At 38.2% G+C, this 18,210-nt stretch overlaps 1 protein-coding gene across 1 annotated transcript; it reads right to left on the reverse strand.

Annotated features, from left to right (window-relative positions):
- Positions 1 to 991: 991 nt before the first annotated feature.
- LOC140233777 (uncharacterized) lies at positions 992 to 6,580 on the reverse strand. Its single transcript, XM_072313870.1, has one exon. It carries the CDS (start codon positions 6,578 to 6,580, stop codon positions 992 to 994), a length of 5,589 nt encoding a protein of 1,862 aa, XP_072169971.1.
- Positions 6,581 to 18,210: the final 11,630 nt, after the last annotated feature.

Here is an 18,210-nt window from a genome sequence, read left to right on the forward strand (position 1 = left end):
TTTCTCATGTCTTCTTATAACTCAAATGCAAATATATTATGTATACCTATGCGGGTGTATAACATCATACTATGCACTGACCTTTAGCACACTGTTTGCGTATACTTACAAATCAATACCATCTTTCTTTATACATGCTTTGCCAGAAATCAAAACCTTTTCCCTCGCTTATAACTTATCTTGAATTTGACAATATTTCCACTTGAACAACAAACCTAAATTTGGAATGTCTCCTTTTGGTATGCTTGGAATTCGGAATACACTGTATTCTGAAATAGGCTGAATACACAATGTGCTACTCATTACATTACTGGTTTAAAAGAAGAAGAAAAAAAAAATACAACCAGACAAATGAACAAACTCTGCTAAGCATTTGTCTGTATCCATCACATATCACCTGGCAAAATACACTGTATATGACTACACAATACCACCTGTGCATAATCATACAATTATAAAAACCTACCGCATACAAATCACATCAATGCTTTATCAAAACACATGTGATGTATGCCAAATAGCGAAACTGTACTTGCATACAAAATTCAACTCTTGCATCTGACGAATTGTTCATGTGACTCATTTGCTCCTAATTTGTTCTATCAAATTCTGTGGAGTCCAAGTCACATCATAATATCTGTTCACACAGTCCGTCCAGGCTTGACACAAAATTGTTCACGGTCCAATCACAAACCAAGCTTTACGATCAGTTCCCCTTCAGCTGGTTGACCTGATTTGTGACGAAACGCAATTTGAATTCCTGTCGGTTCGCGACACAAATTTTGTTCCATGTAAAATGCAAAAAAAAAGAATTACTGCAAACAACTCGTTGTCAAAACACACTCTATACTAACCAGAATTTGTTATCACAATATCTGATCACCTTTACTTGCGGACATGTATCCGGATCTCCACATATGATCGCTGAGAATATCGCGAAATTCCAGCAAAATGTTCCATCACAATCGAATGTGTAGATCTGCAGAAACAGTCATGAATCTCCCTCTAAAAGGAGACACAGCTTGCTGATTGGTCGCAGATAAACACCAGTCTTGGTCTGCACCTCAACGCGACGGACAAGGCCTTCTCTGTCAGGTATGGTCCGCTGAACTCGTCCCATCGGCCAAACGTTTCGTGGTAGCGTGTCATCGACGACGAGCACAACATCTCCGACCTGAATGTTTCTGTTGCGGCACACCCATCTTTGCCTCTCCTGCAGTTGCGGCAGGTACTCCTTCAGCCATCTCCTCCAAAAGATGTCCGCCATATATTGTACCTGTCGCCATCGACGTCTCGCATAGATATCGGTCTGCCTAGTGACCGATGGGGGCAGCAGGGGGGTAGACTTCAGCTGCAACAGATGATTCGGTGTTAGAGCTTCCAGATCGTTTGGGTCATCAGAAACTCTAGTGATGGGTCGACTATTGATAATACTCTCCACCTCACAGAATAGCGTCTGCAAGCTCTCGTCACTCATGACTTGCTGCTTCGTCAGGGAGAAAAGAAGCTGCCTCACCGTCCTAATCTGTCTCTCCCAGACTCCTCCATGATGAGATCCACCAGGTGGATTGAAAGTCCATTGGATGTTTCTTTGTAACAGCGCATTATTAAGCTGGTCCAAGTTCCAGCTCTCGATTGCCTGCCTGAGTTCTCTCTCTGCGCCGACAAAGTTGGTCCCATTGTCAGATCTCATCTCCTTGACCGCTCCTCTGCGTGCTTGGAAACGTCTTATTGCAGCAATACATGAGTCTGTGTCTAACGAGTCTGCCTTTTCGATGTGTACAGCACGTATGGTAAGGCAAGTGAACATCACGCCATATCTCTTTACCATACTGCGTCCCCTCTTCACCTCCACTGGTCCGAAATAGTCCACACCAACATGTGTAAACGGTGGTTTGTCTGGCATCACTCTGTCTTTTGGAAGATCTGCCATTTTTTGCTGCATCAGCTGCCCTCTGCGTCGTCTGCACATGACACATCTTCGCAACATTTTCCTCACAGCTGAATTGGCACCTGGGATGTAGTACCTCTGCTGTAAATTGGAGAGAATGTAATTCCTCCCACAATGTCCAGAGTTCACATGAATGTTTCTCAGGATGAGTTCCGACACATGGTGACCCTTTGGCAGAATCAATGGGTGTTTTGCCTCCATAGGCAAGGCTGCCTTACTCAATCTTCCTCCAACTCTGAGCAGGTCATTGTCAAGTGTAGGGTCAAGCTTGTAAATGGAGCTTGACTTCTTTACTCCATTTCTTTTCCCATTGACCTTTGACTCTTCTCCTCTCAATGTTGCAATTTCTGGAGCAAATGCTTGCCCTTGGACGTAGCGGAAAACAGCCTCCTCAGCATTTTCCATATCCTTCGTAGTCAGCTTTGTAGCTTCACCCGTGTCATCCCTCTGACCCCTCCTTTTCATTTTCAGCATTTCTTTCAATTTCAGCATCCATGCCACTGCCTTCCTCATACTCACCCAGTCGGAGTAGTGAGACAACAGCCTACCAACAGGGTCAAGTGTTTCATCACGTTCCTTTGCATTTGTCACAAAGGTGCTCTTTGTCTCCCTCAGGCATGGCTCGTCACCTTCAACATCACAAGCCAAAATCTTCCTTTTCAGCTCTGGGTCATCTGTACTTGTTATGACCAAGTTCTCTGGTTGCGCTGGCCACATGTTTTCGTCCGCATGAAGAAAGTCTGGACCTTCCTTCCACATTTTCATGTTGAGGAATGGTGTAACTCTGCATCCTCTAGAGCACAAATCAGCTGGATTGAGTGCAGATTCAACATGTCGCCACTGATTCACTCGCGATCCATCTTTAATCACGGCGATCCTGTTCGCCACGAATGTTTTGAACCGTGCTGTCTCGCTTCTGATGTACCGGAGCACTGTCATGCTATCAGTCCAAAAATATGTGCCATCCACAGGTACATGTACACCAAGCTCCTCCTTTACCAGCCGATTGATTCGCACTGCGACTGTCGCAGCTGTTAGCTCCATTCGAGGGATGGAAATCTGCTTCAAAGGGGCTACTCTAGCCTTACTCATCAGGAAGCTGCATTTTACTTCACCCTGGTCGTTCACTGTCCTGATGTACGATACAGTGCCATAACCTTTCTCGCTGGCATCGGCAAAGTGGTGGAGGGTGGTTGACTTCGCTGCTCTGAAAGGCCCCGGCATTAGACATCTAGGCATCTTGAATTCTGACAGATGTGGGAGTTCCTGTTGCCATGTTTGCCATTTCCTCAGCAACTCTGATGGGATAGGTTCGTCCCATCCTAGTCCCAGCCGACACAATGTTTGTAGGAGCTGCTTTGCTTGCAATGTGACTGGAGACACACATCCAATGGGGTCAAACAGAGCACAAACTGTCGAGAGAATTCCTCTTCTAGTAGGTGGTCGTTCTTTCATCTGGATTTTAAATCCAAAAGCATCATCTTCTGTGTGCCATAACATGCCAAGTGCTTTCTCGCTTGGCATTCCTCCTTCCTCAAAATTGAGATCCTTAACAACCTTCGCTCTCTCTTCAGCTGGGATCTGCTCCAGGACTTCTCTCTTGTTGCTGTTCCACTTTGTTAAGTGAAATCCCCCCTTTTGACATGTCTTTGTCAGCTCTTCTGCCGTCTCAATTGCCTTTTCTACTGAATCGGTAGAATACAAGCAATCATCAACATAGAAGTTACGGTGAATGATTTCTGCTACATCCCTACATGATGACTTCACATGCTCATCCGCCGTTCTCTGCAATGCGTAGTTTGCGCATGATGGAGAAGAAATAGCGCCAAACACATGTACGCACATACGATACTCGATCAACGGCTGTTGAAAGTCCCCGTCCTTCCACCACAATAATCTCAGGAAATCTCTATCTACCCTGGGCACTAGGACCTGAGAAAACATTGCCTCTATGTCAGCCATGATGGCGACCTCTCCCAGTCTGAATCTTGTCAGCACTCCAAATAGACTGTTAGTCAAGTCCGGCCCCTTTAAGAGTTCGTGGTTTAGGGACGCTCCATGATATTGTGCTGAGCAGTCGTATACTACCCTCAGTTTGCCTTTCTGTGGGTGCAAGACTCCATGATGTGGCAGGTACCAAACTTTTCCTTTTGTCCCTATCAACTCCTGCTCTCCTATCTTTTCAGCGTATCCGTTCTGAATTGTTGTCTCCATGCACTCCTTGTACTTCTGATGGAAATCAGGCTGTCTTTGGAACTTCCTTTTCAAATGTTCGAGTCTCTGTTCGGCGAGAGGCCTGTTATTTGGCAAGTCTTTCTCCCTTCTGAATGGGAGTCCTATCTCATAGTGCTGATCACGAAGCCTGATCGTCTTTCCTACATCTCTCAGAAATTTCTCGTCCTCTACGGAAATCTCCTCCTTGTCATTCGACAGCAGCTCTGTAAAATCTGTGTTGTATAGACTGCTCAACTTCTCTTGAATATCATCCAAGCCTTTAACCTGAGCTCTATGTGAGGTGATCCACTGTCGTTTCTTATTGTCATGCCTCTGACATCCATACACCATCCACCCTAATCTTGATTGACACGCGAATGGCCCACCATCTTGGCTGCTGATGACTCGCAAGGGCTCAAATGCCTTTGGCACATTGTTTCCTATCAATATGCCCACTTCGGCGTCTATCTCTGGCATTTCTACTTCCTGTAGATACGACCACTTCTCCAAATCCACCTTTCTCGGGATATCGTCCTTGGATACGGGTATAGATGCCCTTGTATAGACCTCAGGAAGGGAAAAGTCATCTTTCCCGTTGATGTTGCATATTTCCAGATCATGTAATACGTGTGTTCGTACCACCTTCTCATCAGTCATGGTTTGCAGATGTATCATCCTTGACTTTCCTTTAACCTGCAACTTCTCCTTCAGTGCTTCAGTGCAGAATGTCCCATTGCTACCACTGTCAATGAAGGCATATGTGTTTACTTCTCTGCCAGTTGCCCTTGATCGCACCACCACAGGAATAATGGCTGGCTGTGCATCCATTGTTACTCCACGATTCGTCATCGAGCAAGTATGGTTCTCCACAACTCGTGTTCCTTCTCCATTCCTTGTTGACTGCACTCCAGTGTCAGATTCCCTTTCTTTCCTTTGAGTCGTTTCCGATTCAGCATTCTCTACCTGGCTCTGAGCTTCAGACTTCCTCTCATCTGAGTGTGCTGGATTCCTATGTAGCACTGTAGGATGATTATTTTGACACAGCTCACATTTCAACCTTTCTTTACAGTCCTTGGAGAAATGAGATCCTCGGAGACAAGCAAAGCATAAACCCTTCGTGCGACAAAATTGCACCTTCTGATCATGGGGCTTCTTGGTGAAGATTCGGCAGTCTGTCAGGTGATGATTGTCCTTGTTACAATACAAGCACTTCTTGCTTTCATCATTCTTTAGAACAGTGCTGAAACTCTGCCTTGGTTTTGAAGGAGTAGCCTTGGATAGGTTAGCACGTCCCTCGCCTGACTTCGGTGTTCCTGTTATATTACCATACAATGGGTTGTTCACAATTCGTGATTGCCTACTCACGAAACGCACCACGTCAGCAAATGTCAGGGGTTCTTCATGTACTTCCTGTATGGTGTCGACAGTGTACCTCCATTTGTCTCTAAGCTTGAATGGCAGCTTGGATATCACCATCTTAATGTGCTGTGTATGATTGATCTCTTGTTCAAGCTGCAAGTCTTTGGCCAGATTGCTCAGCTCGGTCACAAACAGTGAGTAGCTCTGTAATCCTTCAGCATCCTCATTCTTCACGTTTGGCCAAGCTTCAGCTTTCTTCATCATTCTGTCGAGGACCTGATGCTTATTACCAAACTTCTTCCCCAACAATGCCTTTGCCTTGATGAAAGCCTGCTGATGGTTGTCGCCATACATACAGCTCCTCACAACTTCATTAGCCTCACCTCTTGTGTACTGTTCCAAGAAGTACAACCTGTCTGAATTATCGGTAGTCTTGGATTCAATCACATGTTCAAATGCCCTCATGAAACTGTGGAAATACATGGGATTTCCATCAAAGGGTTGCACATTCCTCTGTGGTAATGATGACTTCATATGACACTCCAACAGAAGCTGTGTGAGTTGATTTTGCTGCATCTGTACCTCTGTCAAGTGACTGGCCGCATTTATGTCTGCTCTTGAATCTCCTTCTGCAGGACTGCCTGTGATTGGGTTTGGTGTCTGGCTATGAACTTGCACTGGTGTAGCTGGAATGGGATTAAAGGCTCGAGGGAATGGTCCTTCAAACTGCTTCATGGCGTCTGCCTTTGCAGTAGCTGCAGCAAGTTCTATTTCAACTTCCATTTGTTCCTTTCTCCTTAGCAGTTCTTGTTCCTCCCTTTCGAGGGCCTGTCTCCTCTTCAATCCTTCCAACTTCACCATCAGTTCTGCCTTCCTCCCAGCAGCCTCCATGAGCACACTGGTCACGCTGGTCTTTGAATTACCTGATGCTTGTGACACACTATCCATAGCATGTACCTCATCACACTTTGTTGGGGGCAGCATTGCTCCGTGTGACTCCTCAGTCTCTAAATTTGTCCCAGGGAAATCTGAATCTACTGGCATCCATGGATCCATGCTCCGAAGAACAACACTTGGTTGCAGTGAACCATCTAATAACTTTGAACTTGGAATCGGTTCATCCATTTGTGTATCTCCAACAAAGCTTACCAGTGTGTGAAATCAAATACAATGTAGGTTCTAGATGAGAAAGCCTCTCACGTCCTTTCTACTAGTGATCCTGCCTCTGAATGCAGACCTGATGAGTGAGATGCTTATCCTTCATCTGCTACCTCTCCCTTCTGTATTGCAAAGTTCTCAATTTACTTTCACAACTACCGGTAGAACCTTCTTCCAATCTTGCTTTATATTGTAGATGGTCCTCCTCCTTCCTATTCGTTTAAAGTCTGATCCTGTCTTCTACCTACATTGTACTTCTTATGCAACCCAGTAGCTGTTCCTCATTGCGTAGCCTTGCCTCTATGACCACGATCCTCTTTCAAGGCTAATTCTGTTCCATATTTATGTGCCTTGGTTTGCATTTCTCTAGTCATCTTTCTCATTTGTTCATTTAAATTCTATTAATGTACAGTGCAATCCATTCCACAATATGCTGTAGATTTAACGTTACATCTGACTAGAGTGCACAGTTCTTGGGTCTTGTAGTCAAATACCAGATATAGATTCAAATACCATATCCAGACACACGTCTAGTCTCATAATATCCTTCTCCTTGGTACTTTGAACTCATTTTATTAGCTAGGTTCTACCCTGTGTATAGTGTATCGGTACCTCGTTCTGTTCTGGATAGAGTACGATGATATTTCAAAAGAAGTACCGGTATGCCTGCCTTTATCCAACAGAGCGGAGTGTACACTGCATTGTATAAATTCTAGCGCCTGTAAGTACTCACAGTCACACTCATACTCGCAGTTCACTTAGCAAATCCAAATGCTGAAACCATTGCCATTATTGTCATTCCATTTGTTGCATCTGACTCTGTGTTGGCTCCAGTTGAACTCGCCTCAATATAACGTTACTCTGTTAGACCGTCAAGGGTGGGTAGTGACCAACGTTATGCTGTCATCGTAAATGCCTTGACTCGTTGAGAGTTGAAATGTAGATTTCTAGCAGTTCTGATCCTCAATATCCAACTCAAAATCGTAGTAGACTTGTCCCTTTAACTCATGAACTGTGTAGCTGAACAGCTAACCAAAGTTTCCTTTAACTAAGAAATGTACGCGCCGAGGTCCTATGTGTGATCTTGTGTACATGTTGTCCACCATTAAATACACATCATCGATTCATCCTTCCTTTCAGCTGTTCCTTTCACTCTCGACGTTGTATCATATTCACACAGTCACAGACGGTATAGGGGGGTATTCGCCGTACTTAACAGCCACACGCCTACAGGCACTTTACACGCTCCCATATACTGACATCGATGTTTGTTCCGTGCTATGTACCAGCATCCTAAACCTCCAATAGCTAGCTGTACTGCGCACCAACACACTGATCATCGTGCACCACACCGTTGATTGTCGTACTCACATGCGACACACGCAGTGATACTCATAGTAATCACAGATTTGGATCTCATCTGGCGGTCAAATGAACAGTTCCCTTCCTTTTATTTTTGATCCAAACCAAAGTGGCAAATATCACACAATATGAGCAATGGAAAAAACAACGTGGGCAATGAGAGGTTAAAGGAAACTTGTAGGTTTCCACCCCTACCTCTGGTTCTCTACCTTCTGCTCTTCATGACTCTTTTCCTGCCTATCTCTGTAACAGCAAGTCTTCACTTCACTACTCAAGCTCTTTTCTTACCCTGGCACCTCGCCTCTCCTGTCTCTCCCTAGCAACCAACATGTGTCTTTTCCTATGTTCAACACTAGATGGCGCAAATGAAACAAATGAATGGAACGGCTCCTACACTGTTAAAATTGTCATCTGGTTATATTTGTGAACAGATTACTTTTATGTTCAATCGTTCATGACAAACATCTCAAATTTCGGCAGAATTTTAAAAAGCTCGAATTACACCGGTACATAAAGGTGGAACATATGACATCAATAATTTTCGACCAATTTCGATATTTCCAATTTTATGAACAGTTGTATACTTATTTAAATGAAAATAGGTTATTATCTTCTCAACAGTATAGATTTAGGCCATCACATTCGACCGCAACGTGCGTAACCGATATTCTATAGTTGATTTTTTTTTTTTTTTTTGTTAGAAAATATGAACAGGGGACATCTTACAATGGCAATATTTTGGGACTTGAAAAAAGCGTACGATGTGATTCCCCATAGTAAGATTCTTGAAAGATTCTTGCAGTTTACAACTGTCTTTGTCTCTGAATATTCAAAACAAATTGTTTAAGATTTACCCGCATGCTTTAATTTTTTCCTTTAAATGAATCCAATAAGACCATCTTTTTTTTTTACATTGTCACACCCACTAGACTTCTTTTCTTTGTTTTGTTTGGGGTCATATATTCTTCCCTTTTCTAAATTGTTAAGGCCTTATTTTTGATGTATACATGTAACAGAAGTGTAGTTTAGTTTATTTCTTTTGTTTGTGGGTGCACCCACTACGGGGTTGATGCCCTTTGCTTCTCAAATGACACTTAAAGATCTAATCTCAGATATTAGTATATCATATTATGGTAAATATTTTACCAAATTCTGTCTAAAATTATAGGTCCTTAAAAACGACTGATCAGTAGAAATTTGTCATGTGTATATATGGTAAGAATGTAACGTATAGTAGTGCTGTGAACAGATTTGTTATATATTACTAGTATGTATCGGACATGTTATAGTGTTTAAAGGTTGATTTATTTGTTACCTTGTATTGCTTTAAAGTATAGTAACTGAAAACAGATTTATATATATATATATATATATATATATATATATGTATATATATATAATATATTGCTACATGTAGTATGTATCGTATATATATTATTGTGTTGTTTAAAGGTTGATTTATTTATTTCAGTGATGTATAATGTCCTGTTTTGTTTTGTTTTTGTTTTTGTTTTTGTTTTGTTTTGTTTTGTTTTTTTTTTTTTTTTTTTTTTTTTTTTTGGGGGGGGGGGGGGGGGCTAGGAAGTAGGTTTAGATTTTATTACCAGTAATCCTTTTCCTTTTATTTTGTTTTGTGGATTGGATCCATTAGTTCAGCACTTGTACACCTATTTAGTGTCCACTTTTTTAATCCAAGTTTCGAAGACTAGGTAAAAACAATGGAGTTCACTGTTCATAAACTTTTTAAGTGAACTGTGACTTATTTCATGGTTTGTATTTGATTATTTTTTTGCACTTTGGGCTTGGGCTGCCCATTGATTTAAAACCCTAAGCTGTGAATTCTTGTGCACAAGCGCGCTCTTGCTTGTAATTTTACAATTGTTGTTTTCTCTTTTTGCTTTTCTTTTTGTTTTGTTTTTGTGGTCTTTTTTCAATCATGTCAAGTTTTCTTTTTACCGCAGTTTAAAAACTTATGCAGCTTCAAAATGTATTGATATTACACCTCAAAGAATTGTTTATTTGTATGTTGACAATCATCTTGTTTCATGCACTCCTGTTATCCCCATATTCCTTCAGACTTTGTTATAATAGTAATAATATTTCATTATTAGCCCCACTCTTAAATTATGGAGGTAAAATTATGTACTTTTAATTGTCGAGGGATTCAAGATTATGTGAAAAGACGTAAAGTGTTTCATTATTTAAGATCCATCCAAAGTGACATTTTATTCAAGACACCCACTCGTTAAAAGCAGATGAAATATTTTTAAAACAGCAATGGGGTGAAAAAGCATGGTTTTGTAGCTTTGCCTCAAATAGTCGAGGAGTAGCCATTTTAATCCGTCATCATGTATCCATGGAGAAAATTCTCTTTATTTTGATCGTAATGGGAGATCCATAATAATATCTGCAAAAGTAAATGAGGTGCTCCTTATTTTAGTCAATTTGTATGGCCCGAATAATGATGACCCTAATTTTTTTCTTGAGGTTTTTAGTAAGACTTGATTTCATTCTTGTTTCAGATAATTTTGTCACTATAGGTTTGCGATCTAAAATAATGCCAGGAATTCAGTCTGATCATTCTCTTGTTTAATAGTCTAAAATCTAAAGGCGCTCAACCAGTAAGGGGCCCAGGTTTCTGGAAATTGAATTGCAAGTACTTGCACAATGATGTAAATTTTATCAAAATTGTTAAGGAGAAAATTAAAGAATTTAAATTGATTCATTTTGCAAGTAATTGTAACCCCAATATATTATGGGATTCTCTTCAGTGTACAATTACTGGTACATGCATAGAATACTGTGCGCGTAAAAAGAAAGAAAAGAATTTTGCTAAAAAACAACTTTTGAAGGAAATAAAGGATTTAGATTATAAATTAAGTATTGATATATGTAATGATGAGCTTCTCAAAGAAAACGAGTTTTTAGTTCAAGCTTTAAATGACATTTTAGACGAAGAAACTCAGGGCTTAATTATTCGTTCTCGAATCCGATGGGCTGCAGAAGGAGAAAAGAGCTCCAAATATTTCTGTAATTTAGAAAAACGAACAGGAGAGAAGAAAAGTATTTTCAAATTAAAGAAAGAAAATAATGATATTATTGTTGATCAACCCACTATACTTAAAGAAATTCATTCATTTTATGACATTTTGTATAGGAAGCAATGCAATGCTAATAATTCAGATGAATCTGGTAATATAATAGATGAATTTCTCGAATCTGTTGAGATTCCACAGTTAAATGATGTCGATAAGGAACTTCTTGATAAACCTATTTCTAAACAGGAATTATATGAGACACTGACATCGATGAAACACAATAAATCACCAGGATTTGATGGTTTACCAGTAGAATTTTATATTGTTTTTTGGAAGGATCTATCTGATATGGTTTTAGACTCATTCAATTTTTCCTTACAAAGTGGGTTAATGTCAACCTCTCAAAGAAATGGTGTTATTACAGTAATTCCCAAGAAGGATAAGGACACTTCTTATATGATACAATTTTAGACCTATATCTTTCCTAACAGTAAATTACAAAATTTTAGCCAAAACTCTTGCAAATCGTTTAAAAAAATGTCTCACATATTTGGTTCACCCTAACCAATCTGGATTTTTAAAGGGCAGAAATATTGGGAACAATATCAGGTTAATTAATGATATAATAGGATATACAGAATTTAACCAAATTCTAGGTGCAATTCTCCTTCTGGATATTCAAAAGGCCTTTGATAGTGTTTTCCATGATTTTCTACTTCGTGTAAAAAAAAAATTATGATTTTAGCTATAAATTTGTTAATTGGATAAAAGTGTTTTACCCTTGCAGGAGAAGTTATGTAACTAATTATGGAAATTTGACTAACCCGAATGGAAAGAGGAATTTTTCATGGGTATCCCATTTCCCCTTATTTATTTTTAATAGTAGATGAAACAATGGCTCTTGCTATTAGACAAAATCCTAACATTAGCGGAATTCCAATCGAAAATACATGTAATGATTTGAAAATTTCTCTGTTAGCAGATGATTCTACCTGTTTTATTAATGGCTCTGAAAACTCATTTAAATCCTTATTTGAAACTATTGATAAATTTTCTGAAAGCTCTAGCTGTAAACTTAATATTTCCAAATCAGAAGCAATATGGATTGGACCTTAGAAGGGCTCACATTGGCTCCATTTTCTGAAAAAGGTTTGAAATGGAATACATTTTTCTTGTAAAACTTTCGGGGTACATTTTTCCATTGAACACAACACAATTATATGATCCTAATCATAAGGTAAAACTTAAATCTATTGAAAGTACTCTAAACTGTTGGCGCGCTAGAAATTTATCTCTAGTTGGGAAGATCTGTGTTTTAAAGACCATATTGCTGCCACAGCTTCTTCTTTTTTCAGTATTGTGTATCAAAATACCCAAGAATATTTTTAGACAATTAAATACAATCCTGTTTGAATTTATATGGAGTGGTGGCAGTGATAGGGTCAAAAGACAATTTATATGTAATGCATTTTTTTTTTTTTGGAGGTGGATAAGAAATGATTAATCTGTGGCGCAGAAAATGTCATGGGTCAAAAGGCTCTTAGATGGTAACTATGAAAGTTTGTGGAAATCAACTGAAATATCTATTTTGAATAATTGTAATGATAAGAGGAATATTTTATGGAAATCCTATGCACCTGTAAATATTTTGAATAAATCAACATCCTGTCAATTGGCTGGATCGCTCAACACATGGTATATATTCAGAGAGAATTTTGTCAAACCTGAATTAAGTGTAACATTTTCCTCGATAGGTTTTTGCCAGTGCATTTGGTTCATTAAGGCTATCTGTTCAGAATCAAAATATTATTTTCTGTATCAAGACTGGCTTGACAAAGGAATAGTGTATATTAGTGATTTACTTAACCCTCCACATCCTGGCTATAAACTCTTTGAAGAGATTGTACTAGATTATGATATCAGTAAACAAGATAGGAGGAAATACAATCTTTTATTGAAAAATATACCGTCTGATTGGCTGGTTACCTCTGACCTAACCTCAGATATGATTTTTAACAAAATAAGAAACCAACATTTGAAAATTCACAAAGTCCCAAAATATGTTATATTAGAACCATGTCTTCCAGAAAAACAAATGACTCTTTGGAAAGACTTTTATTATCCTGGTTAGGTCAATTGGGAAAAAAAAAATCACTAGTAAAAGTACTATTAGTATGCGCATTCGTTCCTTTTATTTTAAGTTATTTCACAGAGCAATAGGATTAAACGATTTTTTGTATAAAGTCAAAAGAAAGGACTCTACAAACTTTTCTTTTTGTAAAGCTGCCCCTGAAACTTATATTCATTCATTTTTAAATTGTCCTACTGTAAAACCCATTTGGGTTGAAACTGTAAAGGATGTCGCTAAAAAAATGGACAAACCACCAACTGTCTCCATATTTGAAAAAAAAACAATGTTCTGTTCGGAGTCTGACAAATTCCTTACATTTTTGTTTCTTTTACTTAAATATTATATTTATATTTGCAAATTTCAAAATAACCCAAGTTTTGAAGGTTATAAAACCTTTGCTGCTATTAATAAAAAACTTGGATATAGTACCGCCAAATCTACATGTATATTTATCTACATGTATATTTATCGATTTTTTTTTTCAGTCCCGCTTTCACCAATAGTAATTTTGAAGGAAAAGTTTTTAGGGTACATACATTTTACCTCTTCATATAATTCTACTTTATGGGGCTATTTATGTATTTCAAAAAAAAAAAAGATTTTCTTGCTTTTGTTTTTCCTTTTTTTATTTTAAGTGGGAATCCTGTACATGTATGTTCAATCTAAGTTGATAACATGCTGTTTTGTATCATCCGTTATTATTCTCATATACATGTAGGCCTACTGTACATTTTTATCGTACTCCTAGATATTAGTTGCATGTAATGATTAATAGGCTGACTCCCGTTCAGTATGGAGCATTGATGTTTTGAATCTCCGCTATGGGGTTTCGGTGGGTCCCTGTGATTGGCCGTCGGCGGCACCTTGTTCGTGTTGGTTGGGCGGCTGATTTTTCTGTGTGGTACTGGGCCGGTGGGCGTGATGGATTCTGTTTATGTAAAAATACACGTAAAATAGTGCGCATGGGGTGGGGGGGGGGGGAGTGGTGTGGGCGCATCGTAGATTATGCAATGTGTTTCCTTATAAATTTCTCACAATGCCTGCACTGCACATTCTCGTAACAATACATGTATAAAGCAGAATCTGTCTCGCCGGTGACAGGTGCGGGGCTGTTTGGTCGGCCGCCCGCCCAACTCATTCGTTGGGTTGTTGGGGTGGGTTATGGGGTCCCCTCTGATTTCCTCTGTTACTCTCTTACCATGTGATCGGGCTGCAGTCCAGTTGTTAGTATTTTATATATGCTGCAGTATTTGTATTTTCTGTATCTTAATATGCTGTTTTTTATTTCTTTATTTTTTGTTGCTTGTGTTATGATTGTTATCTCTGATATTGTGAATAAAACATACAAAAAAGACCTAGAGCCAGATCTATTTCTAGGCCTAACTGCTAGTCCTCCTCCTAGAGAGGGCTAACATTAGATCTTTTTTGGTCAAGACCAGGCCTATATCGTGTATTGTTTAAAACAAATATTCAAAGTTTTATCATTTGTGCGACGGTTCGACTGTTCGGTGCAAGTTTAACCGAAAAAGAAAAACTGAACCAGTTCACAATTTGCTTTTAAGTCTTTAAACGAATGGTATAAGTATAATCATTACTTTGATTGCTTTAAAAAATGTTAAGATTTGTTGCAAGAGAAGAACTTTAGACCCATTTCTTTATGAAATTTGGATTTAAACATTCCTTCAGAAGTTTTTACGTTGGAAATAACAGAAGTTTGAGATGGAAATATATTGGCAGATCAATTAGGATTAACGAGAGGCAGAAAAATAGGAAAAAATAAGGAACATTGATTATATGACATTCCATACGTCACATTCTTATATATACAAAGTTATTTTATTGTGATTGATTTCAAAGATACTTTCAACTCACTTGCTCACAGTTTGTACAATATGTCCAATCATCCGTCAGTCTTGGACCAGTATTTCAGAAATTAGTTGATTCTCTCCAAAATGGTATTGTAAGTTCTGTTTCAAAGGAGTAAATGTACATAATAAGGATACCCTATGAGGAAAAAAAAACAACTTCACGAAAATAACACATTGTATCCTTAGCTCTTAACTTCATGCATTGAAGTGTTAGCATACCACAAGAAGTGATACACATATCTAAGATTTTACTTTTAGGGGAAAGGTAATGTTGGACAGGTACTTCATGGGGATAATCTAACTTCATTAGTACAAGACCTTAAATCAGTCAGGATATTAGGGATGATGATTTGTGTGTATGTGCGTGTCCGTATGCGTATGTGTTTGTTTTAAACACGATGTAGGATTTAAACTTGATAAGAAAAATATACAATTTTTTTCAAAGATGGACTATACGAGTTAACCAAAAAGATAATGTTTTTTAAGAAAATAGGGGAATATTATGCATTGGACCCAAATGTGAAAGGAAACATGAATTATATTTTAAAATATCATAAGTGAACCAAATAGATTATTCATACGGTATATGTATGGTCGAAGCAAAGAGATATGACATTGTACAGTCCATGTAATGAAGATCTTTATCTCTTCTAAACTAATTTATTGATATTGCGTTTCTAACGCCCCCGTATGGGTGGATATAAAAATAAGTCATACGTTTTTGCTTGGAATTGTATCTGCCAAGAAAACCAAAGATTAAAGGTATTGTTTACCTTTGGGAGCAATGATTCTAAAAAAATGTTCGAGATTTCACATTTCATGCATATGTGTTGTTCAGTTGTATCACAAAAATAGTATCCTGTCATATAAAAATTTTGCAACAAAACCTAAAATAAAAGGAGATAGCACCATTTTTCTCAGTAAACCATAACTGCAGACGATTTAGTCTAGAAACATTTTTATTACAACTATTGTTCTCATTTTGTATTTTTATCAGAACTTAATATTGATTATACTGTTTAACATTTTCAAATTGTTTGTTTCTATCCCGAAGTCACATTTTAGAACTATTTTGAAGCACTAAAGTTCGGAGTTTCATCGGCACATTATAAATAATGCCATTAAAAAGAGTGATTTCTTGAGTGAGATATATAGAATACAAACGAATTAAAAGTGATACACTTCTCAACATTGATAAATGCTCAAAGGTTTATGTTGATTAAAATGCATTCTTATAACATAAATAAGAAATAAAGTGACAACAATTGAGTTCGCTACAAATCATGTAGTTGATTTTCTTTTTTGGTTTTTGGTTTTTGGTTTGTTGTTGTTGTTGTTGTTGTTGTTTTTTGTTTGTTTTTTTTTGGGGGGGGGGGAGACAATTATTTCATTGATCTTTCAATTTGTCAATACTGGAATCTTATACAGAATATTCTTAGAAACCTAGGAAAATCGGGGAAATGGGGGATGGGGGGTAATTATAATCGTTTTGAAAGGGAGGCTTTTTTTTTAATCAACAAATGTCACATTAATGAGTGTCCACGCCATCGTTGACCACCTCTTCAACTCAGAGAGAGAGAGAGAGAGAGAGAGAGATAACATGCGACGTCTCAGGCAGACCCACTGTGCTTCATCAATACAATGCGCCAATCAGCAAATTACTGCTCACGGTAAACAAAAGGAGTTGGGAAACACATTAGTTTATCAAGCAGAGTAAACGTGCGCTGGTAGAGTGGTATATAACCTTTAGATAAGGTTGTAGAAACGCATTCTTTCTTCGATTCCCAGCATAGAAGGAAAGGCAATTATGTTTTGTAGTGTTAGAATGATAATCGCCACGTTTGGTATCATCATAAAGCTTTAACAATTCTTTTAAAAAGATAAAAAAACCGACTCTGATCGATTATTCTTCTGTAATACTAGAATAGAATTCGGCATGTTTGGTATTATCTAAAGTCTGTAAAATGTTTGCAAAAGGAAAGGAAACTACACTTTGATCGATTTTCGCTCTGTAACATTAGAATGATAGTCGTCATGTTCGGTATCATCTTAAAGCTGGAATATTTCTTTTTTATCAGACAGCACCATATTGTATGATTGATTGAATGGATCACGTGAAGACGGCGCATATGTGCAAAAGGATATAAACAAGGAAACGTTTGAAAAAAATAAGCATGTTTGGTATTATCCAAAGTCTGTACAATGTTTACAAAAGGAAAGGAAACTACACTTTGATCGATTTTTGTTCTGTAACATTAGAATGATAGTCGTCATGTTCGGTATCATCTTTAAGCTGGAATATTTCTTTTTTATCAGACAGCACCATATTTGTATGATTGATTGAATGGGTCACGTGAGGACAGCGCATATGTGCGAAAGGCTATAAACAAGGAAATGTTTAAAAAAAAAAATGAGTAATATTTAAGCTTTGAATATGATTGATTAGTCCAGGCTAGGATCCATAGAGAGTGCACCTAACCTTGTTATATATATATATATATATATATATATATATATATATATATACAATGTTTCTCGATGGTTTCTCGTCAGTGCGAGGGTGCTGATTCTAAATCTGATTGATGCCACTAGCGTAACCTTCAGCATTCTCGGCAAAATGCAAAAATCCAAAATGGCCACCAGATATGCTAATTTGGCCATGATAATCCCGATTTGTAAATTTTATGACCGATTATTCCATCAAACTTTTTATGTCTCCGCCACGAAGTGTCGCCGGAGGCGTTATGTTTTCGGGTTGTCCGTCCGTCCGTCCTTCCGTCCGTAATCAATTTTGTGGACAGCGTATCTAAAAAAAAAACCGTTAGAGGTGTCCTAATGAAACTTGGCATGTATATAATTGTGGGCAAAGTTTTTGGACGCACATGCTCAAGGTCACAGGTCAAACGGTCAAAGTCAAATGCTCAAAATTTCACTATTCCCCTATAACTATGCAATGCGTGGAGGTATTTTCTTGAAACTTGGTGTATGTATGAACTACACATAAAGAGTCCCAAGAGAGATTTGGGTCATGAGGTCAAAGGTCAAGTGAAAATGTTAAAATTTAATTTTTTTTCTCCGTATCTCACAAATATTCCAAGATATCTTCATTGAACTTAGTATATATGCACG

This window comes from Diadema setosum, chromosome 10 (genome assembly GCF_964275005.1).
Source record: "Diadema setosum chromosome 10, eeDiaSeto1, whole genome shotgun sequence".
NCBI classification, from domain to species: Eukaryota; Metazoa; Echinodermata; class Echinoidea; order Diadematoida; family Diadematidae; genus Diadema; species Diadema setosum.

What these genes read in the sequence shown, in the direction of transcription:
- LOC140233777 (XM_072313870.1), bottom strand. Translation starts at nt 6,580, where the DNA reads ATGGATCCATGGATGCCAGTAGATTCAGATTTCCCTGGGACAAATTTA.